At 45.0% G+C, this 24677-nt stretch overlaps 1 protein-coding gene across 1 annotated transcript in view; it reads left to right on the forward strand.

The window, feature by feature from the left end:
- GRIK1 (glutamate ionotropic receptor kainate type subunit 1) overlaps positions 1 to 24677 on the forward strand; it is a 248600-nt gene that overhangs the window by 36748 nt on the left and 187175 nt on the right. The window contains exon 3 of the mRNA XM_044287731.1: positions 7228 to 7409. Within this exon, the coding sequence (XP_044143666.1) occupies positions 7228 to 7409 (182 nt within the window). The remainder of the gene's footprint in view (positions 1 to 7227; positions 7410 to 24677) is intronic.

Raw genomic sequence — 24677 nt, forward strand, 5'->3', positions numbered from 1 at the left:
GGATTGCCACTGTGAATAACTGTTGCAGCCAGAGCCACTACTACTCCCATCATCTACTCCACTCCTACGGTGCTTGCGACACAAACACACACACGTCTTTCTAGTAGATTTTTTTACTCTTTACTAACAGGAGATGTACCCAGTCCATCACCCCGGTAACCTAAACAGTCACAAAAACTCAATAACAAGTTTCCCTGAAACTTGAGTGAAAAATGAAGCCAGGTTTCATGCAACAAATCCAGTGTACATCACTGAAGCAGTTTATAAATAGTTCACACAGGCACTGTACACATTAGATGCAACCTTTATAACTGACATAAGGAATTCCCAAGTCTGTATATGTGGGATAGAGGGCTAAGGCTCCTCCCAATAGTCTGCACAGTCTTTCCAACTCGACCATGGGGAGTGAGTTATCCTGCTCACTCTAGCTATATGTTAGCTCTGTGGTATCGTCAGTGGAATACGGTCTCTGAACAGAGGGCCCTTTCTGTCCTTTGGGTATGATGGGCAGCCGGAGGCTTATTTGATCCCACCACATGCAGGTAAGGCTGTAGCCATAATTTAAATGCATTTACTTTTCTCTGACAAGTGCTCTGCAATCCTCCTTGTAAGGTCACTCAACTTTGTGCTGCTTCCAGTACCTCTTTCCTTCATGGGTTAGCACATAAATTGTCACTTTTACTTTTGTAATCTACATGGGAAGTATTCCCTGGCTCAGCTCTGCCCCCTTGCTGTACTCTGATCCACAGCTCCCACTAGACTGACTAGAGAAGAAAGGGTGGAGCCAGCCCTGCCTAGCCACTAGGAACCTCCCGCTCCATTTACAACTTTATGGGAAAAACACAGTGCATAAAGTACAATACATTAACAATTTACACTGCACACTGATTGGCTGTCGCAGCTGCAAACTGAAAGGGTTTGTTTTTGATCTGTTTACTCAATGGAGTGTGACCATGGCCCCTTTTAATAGTCTTATATTAAACCCTATTAAACCAGGCAAGCTGCCTATTAAGGCGGATCCTGCTGAATAAAACGATACCTGGATAGTAAAAATCTATGGTGCCATTCCAGAGAAAACAGAGCTTCATCTCAAGTTCAGTGCAGTGAGGGGGAGTGGCAAACACAGGAAGGCATAGGAGCTAGGGTCCGCCCCTCTGTGCACTGGAGCCATAACTTGCATATGAAGTTAAATGCTGTTTTCTCTGGAACGGTGAAATGGATTTTTGCCATCCAGGTATCCTTTTAATCAGCAGGATCAGCCCTATCACATAGTACACCTAGCTCAGCAGGTTTATCCTGCTTACAGAACCCTTTAAATTTGTTTACTTGCTCCATCCTTAATATACTTGGATGTGCGCAGCAATTTACTATGTCCCAATTTCACCATGGGGGAGCAATCCATTTTGTTTAGTTTACTGTTACTTTCAGGCGCCGCAGGAGCTCTCGCTTTCCAGATAAGGTTAAATCAGTCCCAGCATGATTGAGACGGGTGGGAGGGGGAGACACGCCAAATCTTGCATTACACAAATTTATTTGTCACACATTTTTATCCCAAAATCAATATCTGCCCATCGTTTCCAGCTGGAGGCCAATATAGTAGATTGCTTTTGAAATTCTGTGTTTGGACACTGTGCTGGACTATACCGTTCAGTAACAGAGAGAATCCTACATCACAACAGGGTCCATTATGCGGGCAATTAGGCAAAGTTTAATGGCTTGTGCAGTCAGTTGTTTTGATCTCCCAAATGCACTCAGAAAAGCATTTCAAGTGTTTTCCGTAGACGAGGGAAGCTTTTCAGGCTGAATTATTTCACCTGAGTTCTGCTCGATACCATATGACGGGAGCTCTCATGGTCAACCTGCTGTTAGTATTATAGTACAGGAATGAATTATAACTAATAATAGTAAAAATGTTTACTGTGGTCGCATACAAGGCTACATTATACTCCTTTCATGAGATTTCACGCCTTCACATCATACATGTTTCACATAGAATGGGTTAGGAGTTAAAGGGGGTTTCCAGAATATATGTTAAATACTGAAGACCTATCCCCACTGATCAGCTGTTTGAAGGAGTTGCAGTGCATAAGAAACTGCACGCCTTCTGCTTTGGGCTTGTGGCATTACCTCTATCGGTCACCTGGCCTTTCTGCAGCTCAGTGCCATTTAAGTGAAGAGGATTCAGCTGCAATACCAAACACAGCCACTATACAATGTACTGCGCTGTGCCTGATAATCAACTAAGAGGCTGCAGCGCTCACCCAAGCACCGCAGCCCCTTCGAACGGTTGATCGGCAGCGGCCCCCACAAATCTCTTATTGATGACCTAACCTTAGGTTAGGAAGTCATCAATATGTGTAGTCCCATCTAGGACATTTATGGCATATCCACATTCTCCAGGCTCCCATTGGAGTTAATGGAGAGAGGCATGCATCGGTGACCACCTCTCAATTCATGACTGGGTCCGAATTTAGAGATAGGAGATGGGACCTGCACCTATCGGACATTTATGGCATATTATGTGGATATGACATGTGTCCCAGATGTGAACACCACTTTAATCCCCAGAAAACCACTTTGAAGATAATGTTTCTAGTAATATCCCTAGAGATCTGGAGAGGTTTAGAGGTTAATAACTAATATCTGTGGTGGTATCGGGTGGTGAAGAAGTCAATGGTAATATACGGGGTAAAATAGAGTTGTTAAGAGTTTATACATATCATTGATGGTCTAGGGGGCTGAGGGGGTTAACAGTAATATCCCTGGTGCTCCTGGGACCATAAGTCCATCAATCTCCCTAGCTAATTAGGGTTTATTACATGGCACTATACAACAATATAAATTTGTATCTGATTCTTGACCAATTTGCTTTGTACCTCAGTGGAAACCCAGATGTAGAAGGCGCCAGCTGTGGACTAACCGCCCCTGGGAATGCTCCAAACTGTGAGGAACCACCCATTTAGGGGCAAGGTCTACATGACTGCCACCCATTTTCAGCATGGGACAGCACAAATTTGCAAGGACTATCTGAAAATAAGGGACATTCTCTGCAAATTCTGGACTGTTGGCAACCATGCCAGGGGCGCAAGTCCTTGGTTCCCGGTTCCAGTTGGTTGATCTGCTAGAGTTGCCATGAAGAACAGCTCCAACTTTATACATGGACCTCATTTGTCAAGACAGTATCTGTTGTCCAGAGTAACCAGAGCTCAGCTTTCATTTTTCTAACTAGTCTGGAAAAATTAAAGCTGAGCACTGATTGGCTGCTATGGGCAACAAAGGCAGTCTTGATAAATAAGGCCTTGTGGACCCTGGTGTATATTACTGTTCGGTCCTATGGATTTTTTGTTTCAGGTTTGCCCTTATTTCTTAAAAGGAACAAACAAACACTGAAGGTCTGAATTTTCTATTAGACACTGAGTTTCAAACATGATCCATTCTTACAATTATGGAGATAAAGACTCGTCATTTGCATATATATAAGACATATTTTGAGTGATTTGCATAAGACGGCATTATGTGAAGACACCTACCGTATGACTTGCTTTTCCTTTTTTTCCTCTATGGCAGATTAGCTTAATGTTTGATGCCATCAATGCATGAAAAAGTACTTTTCCACAAAGTGCATCATTTCATGCCTACTGCAGCAACCGAGTTAATAGGTTTCATGTGGATTCTGATGTCAGTACTTTATGGCAGCTGGAGCGTAAGCTGGTTCCTGGAGATGGGAAAATAATCCCAGATGTGCACAAGGGAATACCTTCAGTTAGCATCTGCGTCTTATAAATCCATCCAAATTGCCATATTTCATATCCGGTAAAATCTTCTGGGCATACACATGATGAGATAACTGCTGGCTGAAAGCTCGTTCGCCAGCTTCCTTTACTCATCCCCCCATACCTGTGCATGTGCAGCGAGCCCATGAGAAGCCAGAGAGGAGGATGGGAGTGGTAGGGCTTTGGCTGTCCCAGTCAATTAGAGCGGCTGTCCTCATACCGTTGCTCCTTAGGGCTGTGCAGCAAAAGGGTGGGGCACCTTTTCTTTCCTCGGGCACATCATGTTTCTGGGGCTCCTGCCTAATGGCAGCTGGTGTGCCCTTGATGTTAGGTGTTTGGATAGGTGCAAGGCAGGGAGTGTAGAGTGCAATGGCTGGCGTATGATGTAGGTGCAAGGAAACCAAGCCAGCGTTAGAAGAATAACATCTCTTTTTACTGTACTGTAAAATAGGACTAGAAGTACAGTACATCCAACTATGACAAAACACAGGTCCAATTTTACACAGTGTGGGATACAAGATTTTGAAGGCACGTCTGGCCAGGATGTGTCCAGGTGCGAAGGATGTCATAAAGGGGTATTCCCATATCAGACAATGGGGGTACATTGTTAAGATATGCCCCCATTGTCTGATAGGTGCAGGTCCCACCTCTGGGACCCGCACCTACACCGAGAACGGTGCAGGGAAGGTAGTAGCTGGAAGACCCCGGGTTCTTGATGTAGGTGTGGGTCCCAGAGGTGGGACGCACCTATCAGATTACAATGGGAATAACCCTTTAACAGTGTCCCTCATTATGCTTGGCCATGCAGATTCCTGGCCAGGATGTATCCAGTTGTGAAGGGTGTATTAACAGTGTCCCTCACCTGCAGCAAAGTCTGAATGGCTGTAGTAGCAGAATACCTTGCTGACTCCTATGCTTGGCCAGGTTCTCCCCTTTCTCTTCTTTGTCTTTCTCCTTTTCTTTCTATCCTACTGTTAATCTTGCAGTAATTTCCACAGAGATCTGTTAGTCCCGGAAGCTTGAGGCCTAAGGGGAAGATGTACGTGGCACAGCTTCCTTTCTTTTCCAACTCCAGTCTAGACTCATTGACTGAGCTGGGCAGATCCTAGATCCCCACTCAGCCTCCTGCAAAGGACTGAGCCAGGGTTATTCCAACAGCAATAGATAGCATAACAATATATAACATAATATTACAGAAGAAACCATTTGCAGATACTACCTGCTCCGAAGGACTGCACCTGCTCTGCTCAGCCGAGCATGCATATGTAGTGAAAGGGTGGAGGGCCATCCTGAGAATAAAAGAATCTGCTCTGTTGACTGCACAGTGGACAGAGCTGTGTAGGTGTGGTGCCAACACAAGCAGGAGAACCCATGTTATGAAGTCCATATGCCCTAAAAAGGCATTGGGATAGAGTTTGACCGGATGAGTCAACCCTAGGAGTTTAGTTATAGTGCAGCGACCCAGAGAGGAGATGAAGATGGCAGGACTTTTAGTGGTTATGATGGTGATAGTAGTACTCAAAGTTCAGTCTTCACTCTGGCTCTCCCTGGGCCGTGCAGTCAATGAAAGATGCATCCTTACTTTCCTCAGGGGACACATCCTGGGCACTTTGGGTGTTCCTGCCTGGTGTTAAGTGGGGTGCCGTTGACAAGGTATGTTTGGCAGAGAGCAAGGCAGGAGGTCAGATGCAGGGGCCGGCGGACGGATGGGGGAGTCAATAACCAAGTCCTTTTGGTTGCAGTAAATTAAGTCTTTCTTTCCTGAATAGATAATTGGAGTAGTAGTTCATACAGCATCAAAGGCACAGTTATAAGGTATATCACAGAGTGGTATGTTCCTTATAGCTGTGTACATGCAGCAATGATGGTAGTAGTGGTACTCCCTGTCTCTCTCTCTAAAAACACTGCAGTTTCTCCAAATAACCAAACACGTGATATACTGTACTTGTTAACCCTTTCTGTAATTCCTAGGCTGAAGGGTACAGATTTAGATTGGATGGTCAGTCTCAAAGTGTGGCATGTGCTGAAGCAGTATTCCCTTTCCACAGCAGTAAAGTCTTTTGCCATTTATAAGCAGTACCTTACTGACGTTATCTTTCATGGCGGTAATGATTCTTGACCTTCTAAGATGTCTGGTCTCTTCCCTATAGAGCAGGGATCAGTAACCTTTGGCACTCCAGCTGCTGTAAAACTACAACTCCCAGCATGCAAACTTACTCGGTTGTTCTTGTAACTCCCACAGCGGTGAAAGAAGGATTCTGGGAGTTGTAGTTTTATAACAGCTGGAGCGCCGGAGGTTTCTGATCCCTGCTATAGAACTACTCTGATGGTAAAGTTTCTTCACTGGCAGCTAAAGTCTCAGAGACTTGAGTCTGATCTGCAGGAACTCTCTCACGCACGTCCTTACTTTAGCTCTGCTCAAAATAGACTCCTAACCAGGGGGTAGGCTAAGTCCATTACTAATCAGAACTAAACTGCTACTGATTGTTCTATTGCATGTGCACTGGAAAAATCTGCAGCGCAATACCATAGCAGGCAACTGGATGAGATTTTAAAGGGGTTGTCCTATTAAAGCAACTTATTGAGAAATAATTGTCCAATTAGCGGGTCAGAGGAGGGTCTGACCACCGGGGCCCCCATTGATCAAGAGAAAGGGGTTCATTCTCCCTCATTTGAATGGAGCGCCAGTCACATATGCACAGTGTTGCTCAATTCAGCTCTTTAGGCCTGCTAGATATAGCCGAGCGATTATGCTCGAGTATCTCTGGCAGTCCCTTAGAATTGAATGGAGGAGCACTGTGAATGTGTATCTGCTGCTCCATTCAAAGTGGTAGGAAGAGCCTCCATTCTCATAATTGGCGAAAGCCCCATCGGACCCCCGCTGATCAGACACATCCCCTATCCTGTGTATAGGAGATAAGTTGTCTTTATGAGATAACCCATTTAACAAATATCCTCGTGGTGCTGAAATTTTCCGCACGGAAATTGACCCCCGGTGCAGATTTTTTGTTTTCGGCAGAATGGCAGTGTCTGTGGACCTGCAGCAAAATCTGCAATTGTGCGTGTCACACCTTTTTTTTCCTTCTTTTCAGAATCCAACTGAAAATCTGCAGCAGAAAATCCACCCAAATCTGCAATAAAAATCAGCACAATTTGCTGTGGTTTTGCCGTTGCAGATTTTCCTGTGGAATTTTATGAACTTCTTCCTAAAATATTCTTTTGCAAATCTGACCTGTGTGGACCTACCCTTACCCCTTTAAGAAGATAGCATTGTTTATGTACCCTTTAAATGGTAATATGGCGCCTTCCTAAAAACAGCGTACATAAAAACTTTCAAAGTTACTTCTTAACAAAGACAGCTAATTAGTTTTTACGGAGCAATCGGAGGATCTTTACTATCCAGTTAGAGGAATTTTACTGTGCAACTAATTTCACGTATTATTTTCTCCCTTAGGTTTAATTCGCCTGCAAGAACTCATCAAGGCTCCATCAAGATATAACATCAAAATAAAAATCCGCCAATTACCCTCAGGAAACAAGGATGCCCGGCCTCTGCTCAAAGAGATGAAGAAAGCCAAGGAGTTTTACGTGATATTTGATTGCTCACATGAAACCGCTTCCGAGATTCTCAAACAGGTAGACAACATACTTTTATTCGTCAGATCTTCAAAGCGACAGTTCTGCTTCCATATAGTGCATCAAGTGTGAGGCGCCGCAACGTGTTTCTCCATCACTGGATCATTTATGTACCGAGAAAATCATTTACAATTTCATCACTTCCATACACAACCTTTATTTTGTATCCCTCCCTCTGAATCCTATCTAAGATGACGGGAATTTTTTTGTTATAAAGTAACCTCACAGGTAACCTTAAAGGCTTCCGTTTTGCCATAGAATTCAGCTATATTCCATGCTAATGAACCTGGTGGAGTTGATCCTGCTGATTAAAATGATACCTGTTTTGTGAAAATTGGTCGAGGTGTTCCCAAGAAGAATTTTTTATTCTTTACGTAAAACAGTGCTTTGGTGCATTAAGGGGTGTGGCCAGTACTGGAAAGCAGAGGTGCAAATCCCGCCCCTCGATGCACTGAAGAATTCATTTACATAAAGAATGAAAAATGTTTTTTCACCGGAACACCTCATCTGATTTTCTCAAGAGAAGTATTATTTTATAATTTTATCCAGGTGGCATACCTGCTTGAATAGGCTTGATTCTGCTAACAAATGCTCTTTAACCACCTCCCGACCGCCTATCGTAGGAATGCGTCCTGCGGGCGGCCGGGTTATTCCTCCTGGACGCATCGGCGCGTCATCTCGTGAGAGGCGAGATTTTCTGTGAACGTGCGCACACAGGAGCGTACGTTCACAGGATCGGAACGTAAACTAGTTGATCTACAGCCTGCCAGCAGCGATCATTCGCTGGCAGGCTGTAGATGCGATTTTTTTAACCCTTGAAAGGTATATCAGACGCTGATAACAGCGTCTGATATACCTGCTACCTGGTCCTCTGGTGGTCCCTTTTGCTTGGATCGACCACCAGAGGACTCAGGCAGCTCTGTAATAAGTAGCACCAAGCACCACACTACACTTCACCCCCCTGTCACTTATGAACCCCTTATTAACCCCTGATCACCCCCCTGTCATTGATCACCCCCCTGTAAGGCTCCATTCAGACGTCCGTATGTGTTTTGCAGATCCGCGGATCCGCAAAACACGGACACCGCGGATCTGCAAAACACGGACACCGGCATGGTGCTTTCCGCATTTTGTGGATCCGCACATTGCCAGAACTATATAGAAAATGCCTTTTCTTGTCCGCAATTGCGAACAATAATAGGACATGTTCTATAGGCTCTACAAAAAACGCAGTGTTCGCCCGATCAGGCCTGATCTTGTGCGCACACTTGCGTTCAGTCTGCCACACCGCAGTGACAGAATTTTTTTTTTTTCTGATCACTGCAAAAACACAGTAAAATCGCTGCGGCGCTATAAAGATCACTTTTGAGGGGCATGGCGAGTTCATAGAAGATTTATTTTTTTGTTGGCACAAGTTAGCGGAAATTGATATTTTTTTTTGTTTTTCTTGTTTTTTCTTACATAGTCTCATATTCCACAAACTTGTGACAAAAAAAAATCTCACATGAACTTACCATACCCCTCACGGAATCCAAATGCGTACAAATTTTTAGACATTTATATTCCAGACTTCTTCTCACGATTTAGGGCCCCTAAAATGCCAGTGCAGTATAAATACCCCACAAGTGACCCCATTTTGGAAAGAAGACACCCCAAGGTATTTCTTGAGGGGCATGGCGAGTTCATGTAAAATTTAATTTTTTGTCACAAGTTAGTGGAATATGAGACTTTGTAAGAGAAAAAAACAAAACATTTTCCGCTAACGTGTGCCAAACAAAAATATTATAGGGACTCGCCATGCCCCTCACGGAGTACCTTGGGGTTTCTTCTTTCCAAAATAGGGTCATTTGTGGGGTGTTTATACTGCACAATAGTTTGTAAACACTATAACTTTTACCCAAACCAATAAATATACACTTATTGCATTTTTTTAAATCAAAGACATGTAGAACAATAAATTTAGAGAAAAATTTATATAGAAATGTAGTTTTATTAGAAAAATTTTACAACAGAAAGTGAAAAATGTCATTTTTTTCTAAAATTTCAGTCAATTTTGAATATAAAAAAGTAAAAATGTCAGCAGCAATGAATTACCATCAAATGAAAGCTCTATTAGTGAGAAGAAAAGGAGGTAAAATTCATTTGGGTGGTAAGTTGTATGACCGAGCGATAAACGGTGAAAGTAGTGTAGTGCAGAATTGTAAAAAGTGGTCTGGTCATTAAGGGTGTTTAAGCTAGGGGGGCTGAGGTGGTTAAAGACCCTCATTACTAATTGTACTTGACACAAAACAATCTGTTAGTTTCACAAGTCAGGGCTGCTTTTAGTCGGCAAGATCAACCCTACCATGCAGTATGCCTCATAGAATTGGTTGATGCTGCTGGTAGGTGCTCTTTTAAGGGATTGGGCCAAGTTTTAAACAGGATAGGGGATACGTGTTGTCCAACAACTGGGACCTCCATGAGCATGAAAACATGCTCAATCGCCACTCCACAGGATCATCGTCCTCATAGTTGATGTGGTTCCCACTGGTCGGACCCGCACCAGTCAGACTCTAAGTACCTATCCAGTTGAAAATTTGGCACAAACCATTTGAAGATTACCTGCTCTCTCTCCTGACAGTTGTGTTATAGCAAATACTTCTATTTCCCCTGAAATAGCAGTTCTGGAACACCTGTTCTGAGATCTCTGTGTTCTGTCCTTCCTCTGTTATTACTCTTGGAAACGTACAAATTAAGGATGAGCGAACCAGTTCGGACCAAACCGGGTTCGGTCCATACTTTGCTATTTTTCAGACGGCAGACGAAACAAAATCTTTTTAGGTTCGTTTCGGACGAATCCACTAAAACAAAGCGTATGGAGGATGTAGGAGGGTTCTCACATGACCCTGAGGGAGTGGGGGGATGGTTTGCACTGATTGGCTCCCCGGCTGACAGACAGCCTGAATGAGCCAATCAGTGCTGCAGCAGGCAGGGAGGTGCCCTAGCAGAACAAGCAGAGCACCATTGTGTGCTGGGTTATGAGAGAGGGTAGTTGGGTCTTACAGTGTCTGCCAGGGAAACGATCTTAGGGAGTCATGGAGAGTAAAATAATCAATCAGGGACAGTCATAAATCAACCAAACTCGTATTCTACTGTCAGGGAGAGTGAAGGAAAAGCATAAGATTACAAAGAAGAAGAAGAAGAATTGTGTGTGTAGAATAGAGAGGCAAGGAAGCTGCCAGTCATAGAGAGAGAAGACAGAAGCTGTGGCCTCTGTACTTGCTATCTAGGCACCTTTCCCAACAAAAAATACCGGGCAAGTTAAGCCCGGTATTTTGCTGCTCTCCTTCAGCAACGTCTTCGTGCGACTGGTCCTGACCACCGCAGCCCCCAGCTCTCCGGCTTCCAATCCATCCTGACCGGCGGTCTCGTCCTCTTCAGGTTCGAGCCGGTCCCGGAGTGCTGGCCGCTCACTCACCACCAGCTGTCAGGACCGTGAGCACGCAAGTCAGACTGCAGTTTGAAATGTATATATATATATATATATATATTATTACTGCAGCAAAACACATGGTATAGCAACAATATACCTGTGAGTGTTATTGTGAAATTGGGCATCAAGCCTTAATTGTCTTTTTCCGTGAATTCCAATTGCACACAGTTGCAATAAAAAATTTCGTTGTCCGCCACCAATGTCCAAGACACTTTTGTCAAAATGAACCAAGCCTGGGTTGGGGAGTATTTTCACACTCCTCTGGCTGAGGCCGATGAATAGATCTGGCCTTGCTGGCGGTGCCCCATCTTGCCACTGTTGCTGTCTGCCTGCGTTTATCATGCCGCTGCTAACCCCTGCCAACCATCTTCTGTAAGGCTGCTGCTGCCTCCATCATGCCACTGCTGCAACCTTCCTACCATCACATTCTGTACGTCCGCTGCCTCCATCATGCCACCAACGGCATCATGCCATGCTTCTCGCTGTTAATCCCCCACTGCCACCACCATTAACACAAAGCATCTGCCACCGCTACCACTATCACTATGTATGTATAGTGTATGGTTGTAGTTCCAACTATCCCCCAACCGTAAGATGTCGGGAGAAAGTGTTGCATTTCACCACGCCCACTCCTTTGTTCTCATGGGAGACAGGCCACCCCGGCAGTGGCCATATTGAGAACACATGCACACTCGGCCACGTGCATCTGAATTAGGAGGCACAGAAGAATAGCTGTCAGCGGTCATCTAATGTGTGGGCCACCTTTGGTCTGAAGTACTTCCTAATCAATCCTTTCAATAGCAAACAGTGGTTCCTACTGGAGGGTCCCTTTAATAACTTAGAAAATATGTAGGAAGACGTCTTCAGAATCAATAAACGTCCTCTAAAACTTCTCCTTTATTTTTGTATAAAATAATACAGCAGACACTTCCACCTTGTATACAGTGATTGTTGACGCGTTTCAGACACAACGTCCTTAGTCGTAACAAAGTATCATAATGGAGAGCATGAATTTAAGTGTGCCCTAATCCCTCCTCTCCAAAGTCAAGGGGAGGGAGAGGCCTCCACCATTGGTCCATCCTGGTTATCACCTGTTACCTAAACACACATAATCAAGTCATAGATGCTTATCACACTATGCACAGGCTTTCTCCAGATTAACCCCCATTTGTCTCAAATCATGGGGCACTGACAGTCTCCACCTCCAGACTTCCAACATCTCACTGGACAAAAAACTGCATAGTGTGAATGGCATACTATCTAATAAAACATATGGTAACTAACACTTATATGGCCTACACTGTATGCTATAAAAGGCCCTCATACAGGGATCCATATGACCGGCTTGGAAAGACATCTGTTTACTGACCTCCAGCACATATTATTGATAGATGTACATCAGCTCCTTTTTTAGGTTCAGACCCGCAGGAACTCTGCTGTTTAGCCTAAATATCCAATACGCCTCACGAAGGAGGAGTTTTTTACGGTGGTCACCACCTCTCAAAGGTGCAAAGACCCTTTCTACTGCAAAGGCACAAAAGCCCTTTGTCCTGCGGGCGTGAACCTGCACAAGGTGTCTTGCTACATTGGAAATGTTTATAGCATTGGGATTACTGATATAATTGAGATGTTCCAGTAACCTGGTTTTAAATTTACGTATGGTACTTCCTATATACATAAGGTCACATTCAGTGCAGCGAATTATTTACACCACGCCAGTGGTATTGCAGTTAATGTAGCTTTTAATTGGAAAGCTGCAGGAGTGGTCAGAATTCTCAAAGGTTTGTACTGGAATCACATAATTGCATGTTTTGCATGGACTACCACCACATTTGGTGAAACCTTTATAGCTACGCCAGTTATGTCTCTTCTTGACATTTGTGTTGGATGAGAATAATGACGGTGACAGGGAGCAGGACAGCACTATTTTACATCCAGACCTCAATGCATTGTATAATATCTCATCGTCATATAGAATCGGCAAACAGACGTTTACTATATTCCGTATTTTGCTGAATTGTTTGCTGTATGTTAGAGTCAAAAATGGGAACACAGTCCCGCCCCCTGTCACCATGGTCATTCACATCCTTCACCCGACTTTTGCTATTATTTTGACCATCCTTTGAACCAAAAAGCTTTTCTACTTTTTACGTATCGCTATATTTCTACCTCTCTGAAGCATCCAGTCCGGATAATTTCTCGCCTTCAGTCTTTTATCTATCGCGATGCATTCATCTTCAAGAGCAAGAGAGGAACTACAGTTCCTAGCGGCTCGTATATATTCTCCCACAGGGATCGCCTTAATGACATGTAATGGGTGGTGGCTGCTTGCATTCAGAATGGAATTTCCTGCTATCTCTTTCCTATAAGTTCGTGTGTGTATGATCTCATTTGGAAAACCAATAAGTGTCAGATCCAGAAAGTTAATGCTGGATTCTTCCACTATGCACGTGAAGCGCAAATTGTATGCATTGTTATTCAAGTAACCCTGGAGGTCTGGGACGGCAGACACATCGCCCGCCCATATAAAGAGCAGGTCATCGATGTATCTGCCGTACCAGACCAATCCAGGGCGAAAACGGATTGTTCAAGTTGTGAATATATTTCTCCTCCCAATATGCCATGGTTAAATTTGCCAATGAGGGTGAGAATTTCGCCCTCATTGACACGTCACGTATCTGGAGATAATACACACCGTCGAACATAAAATAATTATGTACTAACAGAAATTCAGCAATCTCACATGCATAATCAATAAAGCCATCATTATGTCCTGTATACACTCACCTAAAGAATTATTAGGAACACCTGTTCTATTTCTCATTAATGCGATTATCTAGTCAACCAATCACATGGCAGTTGCTTCAATGCATGTAGGGTTGTGGTCCTGGTCAAGACAATCTCCTGAACTCCAAACTGAATGTCAGAATGGGAAAGAAAGGTGGGCTACAACAGCAGAAACATAGAATGTGTCGGCAGATAAGAAATATTTGGCCCATCTAGTCTGCCCAATATACTGAATACTATGGATAGCCCCTGGCCCTATCTTATATGAAGGATGGCCTTATGCCTAGCCCATGCATGCTTAAACTCCTCCACTGTATTTGCAGCTACCACTTCTGCAGGAAGGCTATTCCATGCATCCACTACTCTCTCAGTAAAGTAATACTTCCTGATATTACTTTTAAACCTTTGCCCCTCTAATTTAAAACTATGTCCTCTTGTAGCAATTTTTCTTCTTTTAAATATTCTCTCCTCTTTTACCTTGTTGATTCCCTTTATGTATTTAAAAGTTTCTATCATATCCCCTCTGTCTCGTCTTTCTTCCAAGCTATACATGTTAAGGTCCTTTAATCTTTCCTGGTAAGTTTTATCCTGCAATCCATGTACCAGTTTAGTAGCTCTTCTCTGAACTCTCTCCAAAGTAGCAATATCCTTCTGGAGATATGGTCTCCAGTACTGAGCTCAATACTCCAAATGAGGTCTCACTAGTGCTCTGTAGAGCGGCATGAGCACCTCCCTCTTTCTACTGGTAATTCCTCTCCCTATACACCTACCGGGTACCACTCATCTCCACTACAAATAGGAAAAAGAGGCTAAAATTTGCACGAGCTCACCAAAATTGGACTGTTGAAGACTGGAAAAATGTTGCCTGGTCTGATGAGTATCCATCATGCCTTGTTACCACTGTGCAGGCTGGTGGTGGTGGTGTAATGGTGTGGGGGATGTTTTCTGGGCACACTTTAGGCCCCTTAGTGCCAATTGGCCATCGTTTAAATGCCACGGGCTACCTGAGCATTGTTTCTGACCATGTCCATCCCTTCATGACCACCATGTACCCATCCTCTGATGGCTACTTCCAGCAGGATAATGCACCATGTCACAAAGCTCGAATCATTTCAAATTGGTTTCTTGAACATAACAATGAGTTCACTGTACTAAAATGGCCCCAACAGTCACCAGATCTCAACCCAATAGAGCATCTTTGGGATGTGGTGGAACGGGAGCTTCGTGCCCTGGATGTGCATCCCTCAAATCTCCATCAACTGCAAGATGCTATCCTATCAATATGGGCCAACATTTCTAAAGAATGCTATCAGCACCTTGTTGAATCAATGCCACGTAGAATTAAGGCAGTTCGGAAGGCAAAAGGGGGTCCAACACCGTATTAGTATGGTGTTCCTAATAATTATTTAGGTGAGTGTATTTATGGAGATTCAATTCCATAGCCAGTAATGTGACCCTGTGGGGAATAGAAGGATAGAGCGCCACTATATCTGCCGTGACCCACTTGAAATTTTGTTGCCATTTGAGATTGTACATGGCTCTTAAGACATCACCCGTGTCTTTTAGGAAACCTGGTACACGCCTGACCATTGGTTGTAAGATATTATCTAACCAATTGCCCAGGCGTTCTGTCAGAGATCCTATTCCTGATACTATTGGCCGCAAGGGGGGAGGGTGGATAGATTTGTGGACCTTGGGCAGGGCATGCATTATTGGAGTCACTGGTGCATCCACGCAAAGATACCTAAATTCGGCATCCTCAAAGATACCCATGTCACGGCCCTTGTGAATCAATGTCAAGTATTTACTGTTAAACTCTATTAGTGGGTCCCTTGCTAGTCCCTTATATGTGGATGCATCAGATAACATGTCCAACATTTGTTTATTGTACACAGCCCTGTCCAAGACCACCACCGCTCCCCCCTTGTCCGCCATTTTGATCACAATCTCATCACACATCTGTAGCTCTGTTAGGGCCTGGATCTGGGAGCGGGTCAGATTATCTAGACCCTTGACATCATTCGTCTCTTTTTGTAATTGCCTCAGTTCCTTCTCTAATACTTCCTGAAAAATATCCATGTGCGTGACATGTGCGTGACATTACAGGATAAAAACATGGATTACGTGTTTTCAATTTTTTACCTGGTTTGGCCCTTTCCATGATTCCTTGCTCCCTTTAATAACTTACCTTGTCTTACCATGAGCCTAGCAAAACATCATCCCCCCCAACATGGTTGAGGTACCCACCTGCTCAACTCCCTGCCCCTCCATCTTTGGTTTCCTCCTCCGCAGCGATGACATCTCTGACTACGCACGTGATTCCTGCAGCCAATCACTGTTCCCAGTGGTCACATGAGGTAGTCAGGTATGTCATCGCTGTAGAAAGACCAGTACTGCAGCAGTGACAATCACCCCACTATATCACATCACCACTGAGGCCCGTTATCGGCTGCGACAATCACACTACTGGAGCTGGAAACCAAGACAGAGCTGGAATGGCAGGGGATTGAGCACATAGGTAAGCCTTCTTTTATTTCATACCATTCCAGGCATTTGGCAAATTTTTACGGGGTCCTTGAAACCCCCTTTTTTCAAGTACGGTATATTAGTTAAAGAAATGTTTTCCATGCTGGACAACCCCTTTAAGAGTAGAGCAAAGAGGCAAAGTCAATTTATCACAGGTTTTTTTTTTTGTGGGCATGCTTTCTGCACCTTATCGCCCACTGAAAGGGTTACACCCCCTTATTGCTTATGGAAGCAGCTGTCAAGTTTGATTCTTGTAAGTTCTTATACACCTTAGATCTTTTTCCATGCTGGACAACCCCTTTAAGTGTAATTGGCCATGCAGCCTTGTCTAGCCCACACGTTAGATTTCTCAGTTTTTCCATGAACCTCCCCAACCTGGTGTCCCCACAGTGTTATCCTGCTGCCACCCCCCAATACTGTGCCCAATGCCCCAGGTACTATACTGCTGAAAAAATAGTGACCACAGTAGACATAATTGGGGTAATTTACCAAACTGGTGTAAAGTAAAACTGGATTTCTAAAAGAACTGTCAAAAATTAAAGGTGAGATCTGATTGGTTGCTATGGGCAACTATACCAGTTCTACTTTACACCAGTTTGATCAATTACCCCAAATGTCCCTATAGTGTCTACAGCAGTTATAATGTCCCCTAGAGTGCCCCCAGTATATTGTGCTCCAGGTAATAATCCCTGTATAGTGTCCCCAGAAATAATAGAATTGCCCCTACAGTGCCTCCCCAATAGCAACACCCCCATATAGTAATTTCTCCCACACTGCCCCCATATAGTAATGTCCCCCACACTGCCCCATATAGTAATTTCCACCCCACAGCCCCATATAGTAATTCCCCCCCCCCCCCCACAGCCCCATATAGTAATTTCCCCCACACTGCCTCATATAGTAATTTCCCCCATACTGTCCACATATAGTAATTTCCCCCACACTGCCCTATGTAGTTATTTGCCCCCACACGGCCCCCATATAGTCATTTCCCCCACACTGCCCTATATAGTTATTTGCACCACACTGCCCCATATAGTAATTTCCCCCACACTGCCCCATATAGTAATTCCCCCACACTGCCCCATATAGTAATTCCCCCCACACTGCCCCATATAGTAATTCCCCCCACACAGCCCCATATAGTAATTTCCCCCACACTGCCCCATATAGTAATTTCCCTCACACAGCCCCGTATAGTAATTTCCCCCACACTGCCTCATATAGTAATTTCCCCCATACTGTCCACATATAGTAATTTCCCCCATACTGTCCACATATGGTAATTTCCCCCACACTGCCCCCATATAGTAATTTCCCCCACACTGCCCCATATAGTAATTTCCCCCACACTGCCCCATATAGTAATTTTCCCCACACTGCCCCATATAGTAATTTTCCCCACACTGCCCCATATAGTAATTTCCCCCACACAGCCCCATATAGTAATTTCCCTCACACTGCCCCATATAGTAATTTCCCTCACACAGCCCCGTATAGTAATTTCCCCCACACTGCCCCATATAGTAATTTCCCTCACACAGCCCCGTATAGTAATTTCCCCCACACTGCCTCATATAGTAATTTCCCCCATACTGTCCACATATAGTAATTTCCCCCATACTGTCCACATATGGTAATTTCCCCCACACTGCCCCCATATAGTAATTTCCCCCACACTGCCCCATATAGTAATTTCCCCCACACTGCTCCATATAGTAATTTCCCCCACACTGCCCCATATAGTAATTTGCCACCCACATCCCTCCCATAATTATTGCCCCCACATAGTAATCCCTCGCATAATAATTTTCCCCCACACAGTGTCCCACCATAATATTTTTCCCCCACATGTCCTCCTGTGTCCCCCAAAGTTGGCACATAAAATAAATAAAAAATAAATTAAAAAAACTGAAAGCTAAATACTCACCTATGTCCAGGCGCTTGCTCGCAGAGGAAGGCGCGCACACTTTTTCACTTTTCATCCTGCGCCAGGATTTCACTACCACATAGGCCTAAAGCCGATGGTGGTGATCGGCGGCGGGGCAGGCAGGGAACTGCGTGTTCCCGAGCCCCGCCCAGAAATGAGCACTTCCATCTGTATCAATGAAAGCGCTCATTGCTTCTGGGCTGCCTGCCACCCCTGTGAGAGCCGGCACCCGGGGCGGACGCCCCACCCCACCCGGGGCACGCCACTGGGGCATATTTCATCACTCATTTTAAGGGTTAACGCCCATTATTACTTATGGAAGCAGCTGTCAGGTTTGATTCTTGTTAGTTCCTTCAAACCAGGGATCAGCAACCTTCGGCACTCCAGCTGCTGTGAAACTACAACTCCCAGCATGCAAACATGGTCGGCTGCTCTGAGAACTCACACAGAAGTTAATAGAGCATTCTGGGAGTTGTAGTTTCAGAACATCTGGAGTGCCGGAGGTTGCTGATCCATGTTATAAACCTTAGTTCCTTTTCCATGCTGGACAACCCCTTTGAGGGTAATTGGCCATGCATCCTTGTCGAGCCCCTCTCCAGAGAGAAGAGCGAAGAGTCATAGTAGAATTATCACAGAGATTTTTTTTTTTTAGTGGGCATGCTTCATGCGTCATCACTCAATGTAAGGGTTAACCCCCATTATTACTTATGGAAGCAGCTGTCAGGTTTGAGTCTTTTTGCCGCTCACCTTTCCTCCATCTATTCTGTAGATTTTCCGCACAGGAGGCTGAGCACCGCTGATAAGGGGCCGGTTCCTGACGCTTACACAATAGAGCGCTGATGGAAGATTTTACTTTTGTATCCGTGACATTAAAAATAAAAAATCTCTTTGACGCCGTTAAATGTCCCGTTCTTCCGCTGATGGCTGCTGAGGAGTTTTACATTTACAGAAATACTTAGGATAATTGCAAAAATGCTGAGATCTGAAACCGCCTGATTGAGCTTAAGTGTCGGTAGTGCAGTCTGTGTGCGGCAAGTGCGTCCTCCGAACAGACGCTCCTTGTGCCATGGCGTGTACATTGTATACACCGCAGCACGTTTATTTTCATCTCTTCTGATTGCAGAATGTTTGCAGTCATGATTTGATCTACATAGCAAGATTCATTAAAGGGGTTATCCCATGGGCTTCTGTCTCAGTAAGCAGGACAGAGACATTAGAAAAAGAGCAAACAGCAGGTGGCGCTATACAGATCTCACTGAATAACTCAGTAGCTACCGTATAATACATTTTTAATTATAAGCAATTGCAAAAGTATTCAGATCCGGGTGCTGGTTTGAAAACTGAAGATTATTTTTCATGGGACAACCCCTTTAAGGGACTATTCACAACAGCATATCTTGGATGTATCATCCGTCCATATTAATCATGTGTCATGGCCCGACCATGGGTATAACTGACTTGAACTCATAGCATTATATTCCGGGATACAATCATGTAAACAGCCCCTCGGAGAACATTGATGGCATCCCCCCCCCCCCCCCCCCTGGTATCCAGGGCACATGCCCCTCCAGTCCCCTAGCTACTGCATGTACCTGGGTCTAAATTCACTTTCAGGGTATGTTCACACACAGCAGATTCTGCAGATTTTCCACTGTGGAATTGCATGCAGGACATTCATAGCATATTACATGGCCAGCAACATGAGGCAGAAAAAAATCCACAGAATAAATAGACCCAGATTGAAGAAAACACTGCAAAATCCGCTGCAGTAAATCTGCCAGGTGTGGCCATACCATTAGGATTTGTGGTGGGAATTAATTTTAGGGTCTGTAGGTGGGAGGCTCGTCCCCGTTACCGCTTGCTATTGGCTGTTCCCCATCACCATATGTTTTGATCCGCGCGACGGGAGATGCAGCAGCGGCCGTGCGGGCTTCAGAAGCGACGCGGGTGCAAGGGAGCCAGGTAAGTATATTGTGTGTGAGGGGCCCAGGCATATGGGGGCATTTCAGGGGTCGAATAACCCCTTTAAGGTCTAAACACATGGAACTCCACACGCCGCCTGCATCGCCTACACCAGCGCGCCGCCCAATCATTGATGCCCCACACGCAACCGCGCTGCCCACACTAGTGCGCACAGCACGCCGACCAATCATCACACGGCGCTGCACACGCCGCCCGCACCGCCCACATCTGCACGCCGGCCAATCGCCAGCCGCTCGCAGGTTATTGTGTGCTCTCCACGTCGGACCGCTGCCATTATTGTCCCTGCATCACACAGCCGCACAGTCCCAGCACTCTCAGCCACAGACAGCAGCCACTGCCAGAAGTCTCAGCCACCAGTCGCTGCCGGCAGTCTCAGCACCACCAGTCAGTGCCAGCAGTCAGTGCCAGCCGTCCCTGCCATCAGTCAGTGCCACCAGCCACAGCCACCAGTCACAGTGCCACCAGCCACAGCCACCAGTCACAGTGCCAGCAGTCTCAGCCATCAGTCAGTGCCACCAGCCACAGCCAACAGTCACAGTGCCACCAGCCACAGCCACCAGTCACAGTGCCAGCAGTCTCAGCCATTAGTCAGTGCCACAAGCCACAGCCACCAGTTATAGTGCCAGCAGTCTCAGCCATCAGTCAGTGCCACCAGCCACAGCCACCAGTCACAGTGCCAGCAGTCTCAGCCATCAGTCAGTGCCAACAGCCTCAGCCACCAGTCAGTGTCAGCAGTCTCAGCCGCAGTCAGCACTCAGTGCCAGCAGTCTCAGCCACAAGCACAGCCAGCAGTCTCAGCCACAGCCACCAGTCAGTGCCAGCAATCTCAGCCACAGCCAGCATTCAGTGCCAGCAGTCTCAGCCACCAGCTACAGCCAGCAGTCTCAGCTACAGCCACGAGTCAGTGCCAGCAGTCTCAGCCACCAGCCGCAGGCAGCACTCATAGCCATAGCCAGCAGTCAGTGCCAGTCTCAGCTACAGCCAACAGTCTCGGCGACCAGTCTCAGCAACCAGTCAGTACCAGCAGTCTCAGCCACAGCCACCAGTCACAGTGCCAGCAGTCTCAGCACCACCAGTCAGTGCCAGCCGCCTCAGCCATCAGTCAGTGCCACCAACCACAGCCACCAGTCACATTACATTACTTATCCTGTACTGATCCTGAGTTACATCCTGTATTATACTCCAGAGCTGTACTCACTATTCTGCTAGTGCAGTCACTGTGTACATACATTACATTACATTACTTATCCTGTACTGACCCGGAGTTACTTTCTGTATTATACTCCAGAGCTGCACTCACTATTCTGCTGGTGCAGTCACTGTGTACATACATTACATTGGTCCGTCACATGATATTTTACCATGGTGATGGATCATGTGATGACCGGAGTGACGTCACCACAGGTCCTTTTCCTGCACACAGCAAATAAGTAGACAGAAGAGATGCCGGCTGCGCAATCAAGTGGATTAAGGTGAGTTAAATTATTTTTTATTTATTTTTAACCCCTCCAGCGCTATTTTACTATGCATTCTGTAACCATGTTATAAGGGAAAATAGTAACGATCGGGTCTCCATCCCAATCGTCTCATAGCAACCGTGCTTGAAAATCACACCACATGCTCGCGATTTTCACGCAACCCCATTCATTTCTATGGGGTCTGCGTTGCGTGAAAAACGCACACAAAATAGAGCATGCTGCGATCTTCACGCAACGCACAAGTGATGCGTAAAAATCACCGCTCATGTGAACAGCCCCATAGAAATGAATGGGTCCGGATTCAGTGCAGGTGCAATGAGTTCAACTCACGCATCGCATCAGCGCGGAATACTCGCCCGTGTGAAAGGGGCCTAATAGTTCTACTGCATTTCAGAAGCTCAGATCACATTTTAGAGGTGTGTGTTTTTTAGTTGTTGTTTTTTTTTTCTTTTTTTCCCCGCCAGTGGAGGCAGTATGTGAACATCTCCCTGCAGAACTGGCATCAGTAAGATGTATTAAGAGGGATAGGATCCAAAGAAACCTTGAGCCATTGCTGCTAAGGATTGCAGTTACTGTGACCCCCAACGATCAGCTGTGATCAGTGATGCAGAAAGGGTTCAGTCTTCCTACAGTGCCACCTCAGGAGAGATGAGGTGTTACACAGCTCCCATGGAAATGATTGTGGGTTAGGTGTAATTATGGATGGGACAGGTCCTCCAGAGTAAGAGATGCTCTCTATTGCTGCTATACCCTGTATGCCGTTGCTCAATGTTTTTTTTTATTTTAGGTGGAAATTTTCTTTGACGTTCTCTAACTTGTGTTTGTTCTTCTGTATTAGTTCTTTCTATTACGTTCCTTTCCATGCCTGTAACACATCATAAAATAGAACAGATAAGACTAGAGAGAAACAAAAAAAAGGTACAAAAATAACCAATTATTTCTCACTGTCGCCCAATATCCTAGACTGTATTATTTACACCTACTCTTCCAGGCGTAGGATAGTGTGAGCATAAGGAATTCACTTCCAGTGGGACAGGATCGGGCAGTAAATACTGAGTTTACTGCAATAACATGGCTGATATTAAGAGCAGATGTCCCCATAATTTACTGGCACGGATAAACATCATTTTTAACTTGCAAAGAAAGTCACAGTGATAAAGATTTGGGTCCACGGACTGCCTTCTCCCTGGAAAGTCTTGCTCTGAGGACTTTCTACTCTGCAAGGTGGTCCAAACATTTTCCTTAATTAGATTTTGAGATATTACTGTACTGCTAATGGTAGCTGTGATGTAGTAGGGATAATGGTCGTTGATCCCTGGTTGATCCCAAGTTGTGGATCCCTGCTTCTATAAAGCAACTAGGTTTTTACAGGGAGGATATGTATTTAATCGATCATCCTGCAAATGTTCTTGTTCTGTTGTCAGGTAGAAAGATTTAAAGGTAGTGGCAAATAGGTCGAGGAACAAGTTGGCTTGTTCTTTGCTTGTCTTCCTTTGCAGATGAACCTAAACCATGTGCAGTGGATGTTTTCCCTAGTGAGTTACAGTGAGGTAAGGGTTAATACCTAGTATCTCTGGTGGTCTAGAAAGGAGGAGGGCATAGAGGGGTTGTCTTGGATTTTAAGGCCGCTTTCACACGGGCGAGTATTCCGCACGGATGCGATGCGTGAGTTGAACGCATTGCATCCCGACCCATTCATTTCTATGGGGCTGTTCAGATGAGCGGTGATTTTCGCGCATCACTTGTGCGTCGCGTGAAAATCGCAGCATACTCTATATTTTTACGTAACGCAGGCCCCATAGAAATGAATGGGGTTGCGTGAAAATCGCAAGCAAGTGCGGATGCGGTGCGATTTTCACGCACGGTTGCTAGGAGATGATCGGGATGGAGACCCGATCATTATTATTTTCCCTTATAGCATGGTTATAAGGGAAAATATTAGCATTCTGAATACAGAATGCATAGTAAAATAGCGCTGGAGGGGTTAAAAAAAATAAAAAATAATTTAACTCACCTTGATCCACTTGATCGCGCAGCCGGCATCTCCTTCTGTCTTCATCTTAGCTGTGTGCAGTAACAGGACCTGTGGTGACGTCACTCCAGTCATCACATGATCCATCACCATGGTAAAAGATCATGTGATGACCGGAGTGACGTCACCACTGGTCCTGTTCCTCCACACAGCTAAGATGAAGACAGAAGGAGATGTCGGCTGCGCGATCAAGTAGATTAAGGTGAGTTAAAAAATATATATATTTTTTTTAACCCCTCCAACGCTATTTTAATATGCATTCTGTATTCAGAATGCTATTATTTCCCCTTATAACCATGTTATAAGGGAAAATAATACAATCTACACAACACCTAACCCAAACCCGAACTTCTGTGAAGAAGTTCGGGTTTGGGTACCAAACATGCGCGATTTTTCTCACGCAAGTGCAAAATGCATTACAATGTTTTGCACTCGTGCGGAAAAATCGCGCGTGTTCCCACAACGCACCCGCACATTTTCCCGCAACGCACGTGTGAAAGAGGCCTAAGGGAATTGTCCTGCAAAAAATATTCTCCATTTTTCAAACCAGCACCTCAATTTTGTAATTGCAGGTAATTAACAATTGAGTATAGCCTCTGAGTTATTTAATAAACTATCTGTGTAATGCCACCCGCTGTTTGTTATTTTCTTCATCTCTCATGCTCAGTTTATATCTTCAACTGCCACCAGCCATATGTTCTTTTGCAAGATGTGATAGTTACAGGCACACCCCATGTTGACCCTGCTACCTCGCTCTGGAATCACAGTCTACAAGACATCATCAGTAGCCTACTCCATGGATGTGACCTATTGATTCCAGCTGCAAAACCCATACCTCCTGAGGGTCATTTTATGGAGAATAGTGCAAATTCACATTGGCTCTGACCTCATATTTAGCCGAGCCAAATCCAAGAATATAAAGCATAGTAAACCAATTCTTCTGCTCTATGAGTCCTACAGCTTCACTCCTTCAGTATCATTCAGTCCTCGATCTCCAGCCTCCTTACTACAAGCCTCAAGGCTGCTCATTAGCTTTAGACAACTGTTGGCCAAATGTTTT

This window comes from Bufo gargarizans, chromosome 3 (assembly GCF_014858855.1).
Source record: "Bufo gargarizans isolate SCDJY-AF-19 chromosome 3, ASM1485885v1, whole genome shotgun sequence".
Taxonomy (NCBI): Eukaryota; Metazoa; Chordata; class Amphibia; order Anura; family Bufonidae; genus Bufo; species Bufo gargarizans.